The 16,819-nt window shown below is 34.4% G+C and overlaps 1 protein-coding gene across 1 annotated transcript in view; it reads right to left on the bottom strand.

Annotated features, from left to right (window-relative positions):
- LOC101890348 (transient receptor potential cation channel trpm) overlaps positions 1-16,819 on the bottom strand; it is a 279,771-nt gene that overhangs the window by 133,079 nt on the left and 129,873 nt on the right. Inside the window, exons 5-6 of the mRNA XM_059126496.1 lie at positions 7,534-7,672; positions 2,894-3,426 (exon numbers count right to left, since the gene is read on the bottom strand). Of these exons, the coding sequence (XP_058982479.1) occupies positions 2,894-2,941 (48 nt within the window). The 5' untranslated portion in view covers positions 2,942-3,426; positions 7,534-7,672. The remainder of the gene's footprint in view (positions 1-2,893; positions 3,427-7,533; positions 7,673-16,819) is intronic.

Below are 16,819 nucleotides of genomic sequence, written 5' to 3'. Positions count from 1 at the left end.
TAACCCCCAATCGAGTTAATTAACTGGTCTTTTTGTTTAAAAACTTCCGTGCATGAAGAAGAGGATGGGGGGTTTTGATCTATAAACGAGTACTATTTTCCACACCCCAGATAGGAATTATAAGAACATTTGCAGAAAAATACTCAAAAAATTTTCAGAAATAAACAATGTAATTTATTAACAACAATTTATGTTATTGTTTATGGTCATATTATGTAGACCAGTACTTGATCTAGAATAATTCTTACTCCACACTTTTCGCAAGAACTGAAGTACAGTACAGTACATTTAATACAAAATTGTGGATTTTAACTATCTGAGATTTAAAGTGAAATTTTTGTGACACTTTCCGCCTAAATTGAAATTAGGGAAGTTTTTCGGTTTGTTTTGATGCAAATATTTTCTTGATGTGGAAATAGAGATATTTTTTTCTTTGGTGGCTTATATTAAAATTGATGAAATATTTTTTGTCTTTGACGTCATCCTTCTAAAATAATGCTTTGTTGGAGATTTTTGCACAGACGCACACAAAGACGTCTTGACGTCTACTAGAACCTATGATAGAATTTTATGACAAAAATTGTGTAGAATATTATGACTTGCTACGATCCAGTTTAAAGGGAGTTTATAGACATATTTCAAAAAATACCCCTTTATCGACAAAAATTCCATGCATTTTTATCTGCAATTTTAGCTCTTCTATAATCTGCTGGATTTTCCCCGTAATTATTTTTGTGTTTCACAGTGATATAATTTAAAGCAGCACAATCGAAAGCCAAACCAAGTAAAGTAACAAGAATCCTTTGGCAGTGGGCAACTAATTGAGATCAAATGGGGAACTGATGACCCGGCTGCAGAATCTTCTGCAGAGTAAAACTGTTTTTAGTCAAAGGCGAAAATGAGCATTACAAGGTTCAAAGTTCCATATTCAGTGATAAATATCCCTTAAAATTAAAAATGGGTATATAAATTAGAGCTAAATAAAATGGTAATACCAAATCCTGGGCCTACACTAAAGGTTTTTTCAAACTGTAATATTACAAACACATAGGTTGCAAAATGTATTAGACCTTCAAAAACAAAAAAAAGCATTAAGTCATTGTGTTCGGCTCCAGCTAAAATATTGATGTTTTAAATGGGAATCAAATTTGAAATGGTGTTTGCAAAGTGTTCTTAATGCTGTCAATTGGGTTTCAGTAAAAGTAAGGGAGGTTTCTAAATACTTTCCTAAGTTACTCGAATCATATACTCCGATTAGGATTCTCTCTTTTGAACTATAAAATCGTGAACATATGCGAAAATGATAAATTTAATAAATTTCCACCTATATAAGTTTATTGTTTTATGTGGGGGTAAAAGTCTGAGTTGGAAAATTAATTTTGAGGATGAAAAGACTTGGTATATTAAGAACTCCAAAGGACAGAATCACCGTAGGTTAAACCTTCGAAATTCGAAGGCAGCTTGTGCAGCCTATCTTTGAGATCATATTTCCTCAGTCAATCCTGTTGTGGCTCATATTATATGGGGTCCAATGAGGTACCGGCATATTTTTAGTGAGCCTTCCAAGCGAAGGCAACAAATTTGGAAACATGAAGAACTCTTTATGGTTTCCTGATCTTTTTACAAAGTACCTAAATGGAATAGTCTCTACCTCTTCCTCCTTTGTCACAAAGACTGGTTAAACTACCAAGGAGCATTGCAATTGAGTTAACGAAATAAATTGCTAACAGAATTAATCGAGATATGTAGAGAATAAAAAATGAAGTCGGGGACAATTTATTTTTCTTTTTCAACTCAGACTCCGACTTAAACTCTGTTTAACACTTATTGTAAAAAGAACTTAAAAAATACAAGACATACTTCCTCAATAAAGTAAAAGAAAAGAACTCTGTCAATTCATTTGGCAGTCCTTAATTCGCATTATCCTCGACATTTAATATTCAAAACAGGTCCTATATTATATAGTAAAAGTTCTCTTAAAACACATATAAATAAGCAACAATTAATTAATTCGCAAATCAACATTTTCTTGTGTTTTTCTTTTTTTTTTCGTTCGTCATCGCTTGAATGACTCAGACACTACATACATTCATACAAAAATACATAGATAATAGATAAACTAAGAATACGACTGACATAGAAATCGATACAAATTGAAATTAACTAAAAGTACGCAGTTGATGCGTTAGATACGACGATACGCTAAGAATATACTTCAATACAATAATAATGACGCTAATAAAACTACATCAGTAAAATAAAAGCGAATTGGCAGTTAGTCAAGTTGCACATGGAAAGAAAAAAAAATAGGAAAACGAAAAAAAGAATAACTTTTTGAGATGCTTTCCATTTTGGTCTATGTGTCTGTCTGTCTGCCTGTCTGTGTCACCCACTCACTCACAGGCGACACAGACAGGCGACACGCACACACACTCAAATACATCTCTCAAGTTTACTATTAAAGACATTTACGAATATATAAGTATGTAGTAGGTATGTAAGTTTCTTTTGAAGGCATTAAATCTACTATGTACGGTTGGAGTATAGAAGAAGAGATAGGAACTAAAGAACGGAAGTAAAAGGGGGGAAAAGAGAAATGGATAAGAAAGATTAAATACAAATAGAATAGAGGGCGGATAAAGGTAAGAAAAAATAAAACCGAAATAAAACAAAGTAAGCTTTTCAACAGGAAGGATATTAAGGATATACTTGTAGCATTTTAAGGAAATGAAATTGTATTATAATCTCTTGTCGAAAATGTCAAGGACCGTGGGAATGGTGTGGGTATTGCAAAACTAAAATGTGAACAACTCAAAACGGAGAACACGGACAGGATAAAATTGGATAGTTGGGAAGGGATGGGTACTGGACGCTGTTGGGTTCACAAGCTTACCGGTTTTGCTTTAGGTTTCTGTTTGGCTTGTCGTTTAGGCTTCAACATATTCCGAAATTGCGGAATTTTTGTAATTTTCTTCCTGCAAAACGCCACCACACCCACTTGTTTACGTTGCGACACGTTCTCCGCCAAATGACTGATATGATCTGAAAAGGATGCCTCTGCTTCTCCTCCTCCTCCTCCTCCGATGGTGGATTGGGTGGTGGTTGTGGTAGAAAACAAAAACTACTGTTGGTCCAAGAGCCGTTTACGGGCAAAAACAGGGATAGACTGTTGTCATTCGCCACAAAAGGCAAATTGGATTTCCTTGATGTTCATATAACCAGAGCAGCTGCTGCAACAACGACGTTGCGTCGTTGTTCGTTTTTTTTTCAACTTGAGTTTAAAACTTGTACCAGAAGTTAGCGTGGCGTTGTCGATTTTGAGTGTTGTTGGTCCGTGCGATGGTTGTCGGCAAGTTGCGTGTAATTTTGGTTAGCTGTGTTGTTTTTTATTTATGTTGCACTCGACAACAGTTGTTCTTTATTTGTCTAGCGATGTGAAGGTGGAGCATTTCCAAGGCAAGAAGAAAAAAGATGGAAAATAGAAGAAAAAACAAATTCAAAATTGTATTCGTGGATAAACGGTTGGTTAACTTGCAAATTATTACAATTTGCATAATTCTACAATCGCATGCACTACTGAAACCTGGCTAAGGCCATTGAAATCCATTTCTCTTCCGCTGTTGTCGTTTATACATCATCTTGGCTTACCAAAATCAAAATAAATAATAGAAGAAAAAAAACATGCAAGAGGAAAATATCGTTAAACGAGGAAATCTAATTCAACTGAAAAAATGTTCCATAGTTCACGATTCAATAAAAAATGTTGAACAACAAAAAAATACCATATTTCGAATTGTTTTGTCAGGTGTCGCACAAAAAAGAATATGTATGTTATCTTGGAGGAAAGTGTGGGAGTTATAAGTTCCCCTTATTTTCGTCTAAATCGTGTGTCATTCATTTAAATTTATTTTGAGAATTTTCATATAAAAAATGCTAATTTAGTAACGTAGATACGATGATTTTAAAAAAAATAAAAATGGTAGGATCCGATGAAAGAGATTGAAAGTCGAAGCAGGGTTTTGATTTTAAAAGAAAATATTATATATTACCTACATTGGTTTCAGATGTAATTTGTGTTTCTGAAACTCCCAATGTAATTCGTTAAATTCCATATGAGTTTCAAATTATTTCATTTGTTATTCGAATTTCGAGCCACCAACATCTCATATTCCCAAACCGTTATGCTGTTCAGAGTCAATTAAGGTAACATATTTTGTAAGCAAATGGATATTTTTTAACTATTTGATATTCTCCTCAGAAGTTATTTTAAAAATAACTTCTATGACAAAAAAAAAATTTTACCCAAAAACACAAGGGAAAAACACAAGGGAACTGATGAGGATTGGGAACTGATGAGGATTGGTGGCTCTTTCCGAAACCTAGGTATTTCCTGCCTTACCCCCTGGTAAAAATTACCATCGTTCTCCACTAATAAACAAACGTTGTTTCTATAAAAACAACAATAAAAGGGATTAAGCCTGACCATTTTGCAATAACAAAATGTATTTAGTGTTATGTTATGAATATTCAAATTGTTGACCCTCTATGGGGAAGAAATAAATTTGATATAAATATTGCGACATGCCAGGCTTGGACTATATTTTTTTTGATCATTTTTAGAAAATGTGCGTGAGGTACCAGATATAGTTGACCGAAGTATTCCATTTTCATACCTCATCTAATACAGATAAAAATATTGGTATGGACAAGGTATTCGCAAGTTATGACAGATAAAAGTATTGAAAATTGTGTCCCTTTGTGAGTGAGGTACCAGAAGGGGTTCGCAAATATATCTTCACAACAGATCTTGTGTTAGCAAAAATGTTGGTATGTGTGAAATTTGAAGAGAGTTAGATGCTTACTTAGCTTTCTTTGAGCGTTTTGTTTTTCAAAAACCTGGAATCCTATGTGGGGGAGGTACAAGAAGAAATGGTCCGATCTCTACCATTTTTATAACAGATCTTGTGTTGATAGAAATATTGAGATGTAGTCTGGAATGGAATCGGATGTTAAATTCGGTTTTTATGAGCTTCGTGGATATTCAAAATATTGATCCTTTGTGGGGGAGGTACCAGAGGGAGTGGACCGATATATTCCATATTCATAACAGATCTTGTGTTAGAAGAAATAATGGGATGTGTGAAATATAAAGAGAGCCTGATGCGTATTCTGGGTTTTTTGACCTTCATGGATATTCAAAATGTTGACCATTTGCAGGGGAGGTACCAGAAGGAATAGTACGATTTCTACCGTTTTTATACCAGATCCTGAGTTGATGGAAATATTGAGATGTGCCAATGGAATCGGATGTTAATTTCGCGTTTTATGAGCTTAATGGATATTCAAATTTCGACCTTTGTGGGTGAAGCACTTGATGAAGTGGACCGATGTCTTCTATCTTAAGACCAGACCATGGTGAAGACAATCGGACTCTTTTACAATCTTTAGGCCATTTTCGCACCTGACGTAGGACTGATGTCAATATTAGGATTTGCAAAGTTGGAGCAAAATAAAATTAACGTTTCTCTTCCTGTGCAGAAAATATATTTTTGAAAATTTCTATCTTTTGTGGGGGAGGTACCAGAAGGAGTGGACCGATATTTCCCATCTCCAAATTCGAACTAAGTTTTACAAAAATATTACGATGTACCAAGTTTGGACCAAATCGGTTATCGTGCGCACCAGACAGCCAGCCAGACGGATGGACATCACTAGATTGACTCCACATGTCCTGAAACGGATTTGGTCCAAGGAGACACAGGGTCGAAAACCATTATTTCAGCCATATGGTTGAAGGTATAAAAATGAGAGCTGTCTTTGGACAGTTTATAGCGAGTTTCTTGTGTTTAGCGACGAAGTGAAGTGAAGAACTGCCAGAAGCAATACATACATCCAGAAAAAGTCACAGTTTGGTGCGATTTTGGGCTGGTGATGTCCTTCGATTACACTTCTTCAAAATTGTAACGCAACTGTAGATGGTTTACGCCACCGTGAGATGATCTAAAACTCTTTTGCCCGAAATACAAAAGCTTGACTTATATGACTTGTGGTTTTAATAAAACGTTGACACACGTCACGAAGAACGAGCAAGAATTGACTCTCAGGTCTGGTAAGCTGGCCGCCCAGATCAAGCATTTTAACGACTTTAGACCATTTTTTTTTCTTGTGACGTGTCCGCTTCAATTACCGCATTGGAAAACAACATTGAAGTATTTATTCGTTAGATTCCGGTGGAAATGTTTGAAAGATCATGCCACAATTGAACTAAGCGGATGGACAGTTTGAGATTCTGTCGCGGTCAACTTCTGCAAGAAATAATATTCAAATATTAAGTTATATGAATTCAAATAAATATTTCATGAATTTTTCTGAAATATTTGTTTTTTCTGAAAACTTTATTGAAACTTTCTAACTTGTATTTGTTAATTCTGCAATTGACATTTTCTATGGATTGATTATGTTTCAAACCCCTCTATTGATATATGGAAGTCTCAAAGTCTAAATTGTAATAATGTATAAATATTGTAAATAATGTATAAATTACAAAATTTATCTAATGTTATAAGAAGTAAGATAATTTTGGATCAACATTCTCGAAAATTAGGGAAATAAACATATATTTCCTTTATGTACTCTTTTCTATGTCCTTATGTGGATATATAATACCAATTTGATTCTATATTCAACACTTCACCCGTTTCTATGAAAAATACACATTGGTTCACACTTTGTACAATTACTATAATCGACACTTCCTTTGTAATGCCTTCATCAGGGTTGTCTTTAACTCATTCATTTCTTCACTGACAGAGAAATGCAATTATTTTTCACTTAAACACACCGCACACCCGCATTAAGCGTTTTAATAAATGGTTGGTTGGTTAGTTGGTCGGTTGCTCTACTACTAATTTTAATAAATTATCGAAGTAAATTGAATAGTTCATCGATGGCAGGTAGGTAGGTAGTTAGGTATCACGTCCAGCACAGCCATCAAAGATGGTGTGGCTATTTTCTTGCATTTGAATGTGATTAATGGACAAGAATATTATAATTTCCACCCCCCGAACCAACACCACAAAATCATGACAGGACAGAACTGTGGAAAATGTGATGGGAGTGGGGAAATATTTCCTCTTTCCCTTTTGTTTTTGTGTCCCCCAGAAGTGGGCAACTAAAGACAAAACACCGTTGGCTGACAAAACAATACGACAAATAAATGGTTTCATTGTTAATCCTTGCTGAAGACAAAGGTTTTCCTTTTGGAATGGAACACATAATGGAACACATAATGATCAACAGAAATAATTTGTTTATGACACAACAAAAACAATTTATGAGTAAATAAAAATTGGACAATAGTTAGCTAGTTATTAATTGGGGTATCAACGACCGACCAAAACGAAAAACATAAATCATAATGACAACAGACGGTTTAATGGAAATCAATTTCCCTTGTAAGACATTAACACCATTGTTCTGCTTATGTCCAAGCAGAGAATACTAGTTAGTTGGAGAATGAACAACCGTACTTACCTTCTTCGGTTTCTTCAATGAGACAGTACGTGAATACTGATGATAAACCTGGACATGGTTGGATGTGAATTTGCCCAACATGGAGAAGGCCGATTATTCGTATTTATATCCGCAATTAATTGTTATGAATTGAAGTTTTCTGAAAAGAATAAAATAAATAATTTTACCTAATTTTTTAACAATAATTCAAATATATAGCATAAATATTAAAATAGCGCCAAATGTTAAGCAACGAAAGCGAAAGAGGTGTCTATTACAAGTAAATGAGAAGTTATTAACCAAATCCACATTACGGCTCAAAGGAGTTTAATATTTAAATATATGGGAGTTATATCTTAATTTTACGGAGGCATACGTCTGTTGCATATAGTCTATCGTACCAAATATCATTGTAATAGAGAGCAAGTTATGGCTTTGGATGGCTTCAAATAAAAATCGAATAAAACATGTATAGGTGGATTATAGCTATGTCTGCAAAGTTTACATCCGCTCAAAAAAATTTTCAAAGGTCGTATATGATATGTTTATGTATATTGCATGTAGTCTCTCGTGCCAAATATTACAGTTATAGAGGACATGTTATGGCTTTGAGATGGCTTTAATTAAAAATGGAATGAAACATATATTGGTGAATTATAGCTATAACTGCAAAATGTACATCCCAATGAAGGAAAATGGGAACGATATTAAAATATCAACAGATTTAAAATAGAAGTAAAATAGTATTAGTAGGTTTTGTCGATAGGTGTATACCCCCAGCCTTGAGTTATGATTATTCAAACTGTTGACCTTTAGGGGGGAGGTTTCGAAGCAGTTGTCCAATACTGAAAATTTAGTATCTGACCTAAGACTGATATAAATATTACAACGTGCCAAATGTTACTATATATCTACTACTTCCTATACTTTATATGAGATATGTGCACATTTTTTGAAAATGTGGAAATATGCGTGAGGTGCCAGATATAGCGGTCCGAACTATTTTATTTTAATACTACATCTAACACAGATCAAAATATTGGTATGTGCAAAATTTGAAGAAAATCGAACATTTATATCCAATTTTATGCCAAATCATAAATTCCGATAAATTACATATTCATATGAGATTTATGGTTAAGAGAAATATTTAGATATTGCAAGTGGTAAAAATCGCCGAATTGTTTCGCAAGTTATGACAGATATAAATATAGAAATTGTGCCCCCACAAGGTGGGGTACCAGAAGATATATATCATCTTCACAACAGATCTTGTGTAAGAAAATATATTTGGATGTGTGAAATTTGGAGATACGGATCACAGCGGATTTTAAATATTCGTGCTATTTTAGAAACGCGTGCTATATAGTGTACGAAAAGTACTAAATTGAGTATGGAGTGTAGGAATACAGCTGGAATATGAGTCTTTCTATTAGAGTGTGTAACATTTTGACATAGAGATGGATTCAGAAATGATACGAATTACGAAAAGTTTAAGAAAAGTACAAGCTGATACCAAATTGATATAGTGTGTATGATAGAAGTGAAATTATGAGTTTTGGAATAAAACTCAGTGTGGGTGTGTAGAATTAAACAATAAAGTTATGTTGGAAATGTGTGCACAGAATGTGTTTTATGTATAAAACCCATAAAGGTGTGAAGAATTTAGACAACAATTCCAAGATCAAAATCCCAAAAAGGAGTTTGAGTTCCCAGCCTGAAATTTTTTTTTTATACCTCAAATATTTTGCTCAATACTTTGCCAAATTTGAAGATAGAGCTTTTAAATTTGATACAGGTCTATGGATTACATGTAGAACCATTTGTGTATAATATGTGTGATGTCGGTCCACGTTTTGGAAAATTAATTAAGAAATTTGTTCTTATTACCCAATACGATTTCCTCCAATTAAAAATTCTCAACGCCCAGAAAATATTTGTTGGGAACGTAGAGCTGAGAGTCGCCGTTTTACGGGACTATGCCAAATTACGTATTTATGTTGAAATTTTTCTGAAAGATATTTTTCTAAGTACAATGTAGTACTTAGGAAAAAGTAAAATCAGGGGGTACCTTTATGTGGGCGCTACCTCATTCTACCACCTTAAAAACTAAAATGACAAATAAGAGTCAAATCGATTGACAAATGTAGCCAAGACCCCGGAAATAGCTATTATATCTCAAATTACCAAAATTTGTCCAAATAAGTATGAACAACTAAAAAATACCTAAGTTCGGCAGGGTCGAACTTTTAATACCCTCCAAAATTTGGAAAGAAACTTGCAAAAATGTTCGTAGAAAAATACCGTTTCAACTAACATCATTATACGGAAGCTATACGAAGACAATTAGGCTTTAGTGCCCATTAGGACCTTCAAATACGAAATTTAAAACAATTCCGTTGAATAATGTCGCTTATATCATCAAAATACCGAAAAAGGGAGGTAGCGTTACATGTAGAGTACACGAAGACGTGGACCTGCATAGACAATTTTCTGTCATAGGTTGAAGTATTCATTACGAACTTAAAATACGAAATGTGAAACAATTACGACGAATAACGACCTTAAAATCGTCAAACTACCCAATATCGGCAGGTATCGTTGTATGGTGGCCATATGAAGACGTAGACATACATACGCAATTTTTTGTTAGAGGCTGTAGTACCAATTTGAAAAAATTTCGTTCAATAATGTCTCTTATACCATAAAAATACCGAATATTGGGAGGTACCGTTATATAGGGACTATACGAAAACGTGGACCTATATGATCCATTTATTTACTTAATCTGCCTACTGGCAAAATACACATGTGTGCGAAATTTTAGCCTTCTCAATTCGTTCAAAAGATAGTATGATTACAACAGACAGACGGTTGGGTCTGACATGGGTACGAGTACTTCGACGAGTTACAACGGAACGAACGTTAATATACCCTCAATTATATGGGGAAGGGTACACAAGGCTAAAATATAAAAAATACTTGAAATCGGGATATGCCCTCATATGGGGGCTAGAACCAAACGGACCGCAATGATCCATATTTTGTATGATGACTCTGTATAAAATTGAAAAGCTCTATCTTAAATTTAGCGAAGCATAAAACAAAATAAGTTAGGCTCTTTGTGTATGTAAGAATGCATATATAATGGTCCCTGAAAAAATTTGCCTTTGGAAACCAAAATCGTCTTGGGTTGATCCACTCCGAATACCATCCCCTCCAGGCATTTGGATGGACACGGCTAGATCGACTCAGTTACGAGGAATACGTTCAAATCATAATGATAGTAGTTAAGGATGTTACAATCTGTTTTACTGTATACGCCGTGGTCATGAATGAATCTACTTTGAAGAGGCAACAAAAATAACATAATACATAGATTATTATTTCAGTCAAAATAAAAAATTCGAAAAATCCCAAACTTTCCATTTGTTGCAACTGCCAAAATACTCTGCTCGAAAAAAAACAACTGTGGAAAATGTCTTCCTTAACAACAGAGAATGTCGTCATGTTATGACATTGGCTTCTCTCACCATTTGTTAGCATTTTTATTTGCTTCCAAAAGCCCAAACTTTATTGCAAACAAAGCACAAAATTCTTTTTCTGAAAATTCCTGCTCGTAAAAATTAAAACAAAATAATCCACAAAATATTCATGAATGGCAGGAGAAATAAAATCACATTCCTGCCCCAGAGACATGGATACTTTTTGCAGTTGTTTATACTTCACTCGGGGCGGAGATGGAGCTAGAGGAAGGAATAGAAAAATGTCAGAATTGTCGGTGGGGTGGATGGTAAGGATGTTTGTGCAAGACGACACTTGATCTCCAACTTTTGCTTCGTCGTCGTGCCAGCGTTTTGCGGATGTTATTTACAATAACCATTTTTTAGATTGCAAATATTGGATACAAATGTCAGCGCCGTTACTTTTTGCAACCAATTGCCGAGAAGAGATTCGCAATCGAATCTGAGGAGATGGCAAGAGGGGAGATATAAGGACATTTATCCTCGGTTATCTCTGTCGCAGTGATAAATGACAATATAAAACACCCTGCCACCATTGAGATTGAGTGGTGAGTCTGTGTGACTCCTGTCTAGCGAAACGCTGTAAAGTGCAAATAAATCTCTCGGATGTTTAATCGGCATGAAGAGTTTTTATTATTTATTTGATGACATAATAAAACGGTTATGTTTTTCTTTTCCCCCGTTATTTTTCTTTTCCTGCTCCATCGATATTTCTTGACACTCAATAACAATCAATCTATGCAACGAAGCGTGGCGAGAAAGGAAATCAAGTGAGCATCTGTGTGTGTGTGTGTGTGTGTGTGATTTCAATTTTGAAGTATTTGGTTATATTGCAATTATTATTTTTAGCTCAGATACAATTTGTGTTATTCAATGTAAATATAAAATATGATTTTGTAACATTTTTTTCCTTATTTTTTTATTTGATACAATAACACATCATTCAACGAATGATTCATTGAAGATGAAATGCATTCTTTATTTGCCATAATTGAAATACAGAATATAATTGAAAATATTGCAGAGGGAATACAAATTGAAGTGCTTAACAAATATTTTCTAATTATTGGAATCTAACAATTATTATTTAATGAATGGAGAAAGTTTTCCAAGGTTTTTAGTAGTGGTAGATAGAAATTGTGGCTTTGAAAGAATATTTATATCTATCATCAAATATCCTGGGAACAGTGTGGGCTAAGGGAACATGTGAAAATGTACACAATAATTTTTTTGGAAAAAAATAAGGTTATAATTTGAAATGCATACTTCAATTCAATTTTGTCCAACAACGTTTAAATAATACCAAAATAAGTTAAATAATATCAGTCTGTTTTGCCAACAGATGTATACACACAGCTGTGAGTTATGATTATTCTAACTGTTGACCTTTCATGAGGGAGGTTCGTAAGCAGTTGGCCAATATTGACCAATTAGTATCTGACCTAAGACTGATATAAATATTACCACGTGTTAGATTTAGACTATTGTCGACTACTTCCTATACTTTATATGAGATATGTGCAATTTTTGGGAAAATGTTTAAATATGTGTGAGGTAACAGATCTAGCGGACCGAAGTATTCTATTTTCATATTTCAACTTATACAGACAAAAATATTTGTACGTGCAAAGTTTGAAGGAAATCGAACATTTATATCAAATTTTATGTGAAATCATAAATCTCGATAAATTTTAAATGCTTATTCAAAATTTTGAAAATTTTGTGGGGGAGATACCATCTTCACAGCAGATTTTGTGTTAGCAGAAGAGAACCGGATGTTTATTTCTGATTTAATAATCGTTTTGGTTATTCGAAACTTTGACCCTTTGTGGGGGAGGTACCGGAAGGAATGGTTCGAACAGATCTTGTGTTGGTAGAAATATTGAGATGTGCCAAATCTGAATTTAATCGGATGTTTGGACAAAATCAGAAACTCCCATCTAGAGTTATCATGTGCACCAGACAGACAGACGGTCGGACGGGCATCGGTAAATCGACTCTAATGTCCTGAAACGGAGACCTAGGGTCTAAAACCTTTATTTCGATGAGGCACGTTTTGGCCGTATCAATTGATATATACCATCTCCAGCCATATGCCTGGAGGTATACATTTTTACATAAAATTTATGGTCTACTTTACCCGCTAAATATTGTCCGATGACCATCCAAATTGGTATGCTTTTGTTGATTTTTGTCAAATTCTCAGTAAAAAACAAGTTAATAAGATAAAATAAGATTCGTAGGAAAAATAGATATTGCTAATTCCCACTAATAAAATGTACCGATTTTAAATATGCCTAAGGATTCATAACCAAATTATTTGAAACTTGAGTTGTGTGTTCTCAAGGCACACAATTTCACGCTGCCAAAAATATCACATAACGATAAACTATTTGGCATCGATCCCATGAAATTGTAAATCCTAATTCTGGACCTTTGCATCAGTTAACAACTGAATTGGCATTTTAAGATCTCATTGGATCAAAAACATTGCACTATCGGTCCAAGCTTTACATTTAGTTACTTGAATTCTATGTCTTGATTGTAGATCCAAGACATAGAATTGAAAATCTAACATTCTATTTTTGGTGCGTTCTTCAGTATTTTTAAAGGCTTACAGGCCAATATACCATCAAATTGATGGGCTAGATATAAAACTAACATTTTTTCGTAGAATAAGTGGGATATGTGTTTAGGCTAGAACCGAGTCGACTACCGAATCGGAGTCGGAATCTGATCAAAAAATAGCTCAGCACTCCTCAAAATCCCTAAAATTTTTGGGGTAAGTTTTACGGCTACGTGGTTGATGTGCCAGTGACTGGAAATACTAAATATATTTTCAGATTGTTTTCTAACGGCTAAATACACAATATACGAAATTTTAAAAAATGCGAGCCCTCAAAATACTAATAGTTGGGAGATACCATTTTATGGTGTCCATCTCAAAAAGGAAATCTACAATGAGCATGTTTGCGAGGATGTGTTCTTTTTTAAATATTTCAAAATATTAAATTGCTACCACAACCAAACATCGATATGACTCCAAATAATAGAAAATTCTGAAAGCGAATGCTCGAACCACGAAAATGAACTAGTAGAGGAAGCGTACGAGCCCCGGAAGCGGACGAATCGCACATCTAGAAGTAGAGCAATTGTGACTGCTGACGTGAAGTGACTACTCTCTACTTTGGTCTTACTCCAATACTATACGACCATTGGTTATAAAGGCTGAACGTCTTATCCATCTGACAATGTAGTTGTATTTAACATTATTTCTTTATAACGTAGATCTACAAATCTTCTACGTATCCATGTAAATTGGTAACCCAATTTTGAAAATGAGCTAACAAATAACACGCTGCTACCGTAGGTTATTAGGTCGGTTCATTTTATTTAATAATTAAATAAACAAAAAGCTTTGAGACTATGTTACACATTTTTACGTTCTCAGAACAATTGTTTACCACTAGTTTTTTAAGAAGGCGATATTTATATTTTTAGTTCCTAATTTTAGTTCTTGTCCTAAGTTATTTTCATCTACCAAATTTTCTTAGATACCAAATTTGAAACAAATAGGATTATAAAAATACCGAGAATCGGTGGGTGTCGTTATATGTGAGATATAGGAAAACGTGGACCTAAATTTGCAATGTTCTGCCGCCTCATTTAGAACTCATTATGAACTACAAATACCAATTTTTAGACAAATCCGTGGGAAAATCATCAAAACACCGACTATAGGGAGGTTCCGTAATATGGGGGCTATTCAAAAACGTGGATCTATACATGCAATGTGTTGCCACTGGAGCTAGAATCCATTATGAAATGTGGCGAAAAACATCAAAATACGAGTATCGGGAGGTACCGTTATATGGCGGCTATACCGAAATGTGGACCGATATTTCTTCATTTTCAATACCAACAATCCTAGACACAATAAGAATTGTTCTGCCAAATTTTTTAAGCTCAACGTCAAATAATGTGGGCTGTATGGGATTTCAACAGACAGACGGACATCGTTAAATCGAATTTTATGCTGATTATGAATATATATACGAATATGACGAAGTTAATATACCCTCCTTTTCAAGGTGGAGGCTATAAAAATGTGAACCTATAAAGACAACACTCTATCAGAAGGAGTCCCAATAATTTCATCGAAAACTGGAAAAAACAAGTTAAAAAGAATTCGTCGGTTTTATCGACTGTTCGCAAATTATAAGAAATATAAGAAATATAAAAATTGTGGGGTAAATACCAAACCTTTGTAGGGAAGATACCAAAAGGGGTGGATCGATATCTATCATTTCTATTCAGATCTGGTGTTAATAGAAATTTGGCTTGTCTGAATTTTGGAGGGAATCGGATGCTTACTGCGCATTTATAAGCGTTTTTGTTATCCAAAATTTTGACCATTTGTGAGAGAAGTACCAGAAGTAGTGGACCGATATATTCCATCATCACGCTTGTGTTAGCAGAAATATTGGGATATGCTAAGTTTGAAAATTTTCGGATGCTCATTTCGCGTTTTATGAGCTTCATACGAGTAGTTATTCAAAATGTTGACACGTTGTGGGGGAAGTAAAAGAAGGAATGGTCTATATATATTTTATCTTCACACCAGATCATATGTTGATAGAAATATTGTGATATGTGGAATTTGAAAAGGATTTGGATTAATATTTTGCAATTTATAAGAGATACAATTATTCAAAATGTTGCCCCTTTGCGGAGGAGGTACCAGAAGGAGTGGATCGACATATTCCATATTCGCACCAGATTTTGAGTTGATAGAAATATTGTGATGTGCGAAATTGAAGAGAATCGGATGCTTACTTCGAATTTTATAAGAGTTATATATTATATTTATATTGACCCTTTGTGTGGGAGGTACATGTTGGAGTGGACCGATATTTTCCATTCTCGCACCTGACATAGAACTGATACAAATATCGGGATTTGCAAAGTTTGCACAATATGGAATGATCCTTTCTTTTCTATAAGGAAAATAATTTTTGTGGGGGAGATCCCAAAAGGAGTGGACCGATATTGCTCATCTTCGAACTTGATCTAAGTTTGATAATAATATTACGATGTAAGAAGTTTGGATCAAATCGGACACTCCCTTCAAGAGTTATCGTGCGCACCATCCAGCCAGACCGACGAATGGACAGACGGACACCGCTAAATCTATTCCAAATGTTCTGAAACGAATTTGGCCTAAAGATACCTAGGGTCTAAAACCGTTATTTTGACTAGGCACGTTTTTACCGTATCAAATGATACAGCCATACGGCTGAAGGTATATTAATCAAAATACTGAATAGTGCGAGGTACCATTATATATGGAATATACGAAAACGTGGACATATATAAATAGTTCCCTTCCAGTGGAATAATGGATTATTACAAACTTCACGAACCAAATATCAAATAACTTCATTATGCCTTGATTTACCATTATGTTTAGAGGTACCATTATATGGGGGCTGTAGAAACACACATATTTAAATTTAAACTGCTGGTACAGCTCTATGTGAAATGTAAGCTTATTATTACAAGTCGTTTGGTGGATAGGTAGGCGAACAGTCAGACAGATGGATAGGAACACAGAATTCCCCACAGATTCAGAATATAATTCCAAATTGCTGCCACTACCGATTATAAATGCAACTGAAAGTTCCAAATGAATAGATTTCAACGATGACAACACCTTTTTGTAATAGATCGTTACCGGTATCAAACAGGCGAATTTCTTTACCATCTTCATTATGCCGCTGGAT

This window comes from Musca domestica, unplaced genomic scaffold, assembly GCF_030504385.1.
Source record: "Musca domestica strain aabys unplaced genomic scaffold, Musca_domestica.polishedcontigs.V.1.1 10, whole genome shotgun sequence".
Lineage (NCBI taxonomy): Eukaryota > Metazoa > Arthropoda > Insecta > Diptera > Muscidae > Musca > Musca domestica.
The sequence above is the reverse complement of the archived record's forward strand: the minus strand, read 5'-3'. Positions and strand labels throughout refer to the sequence as shown.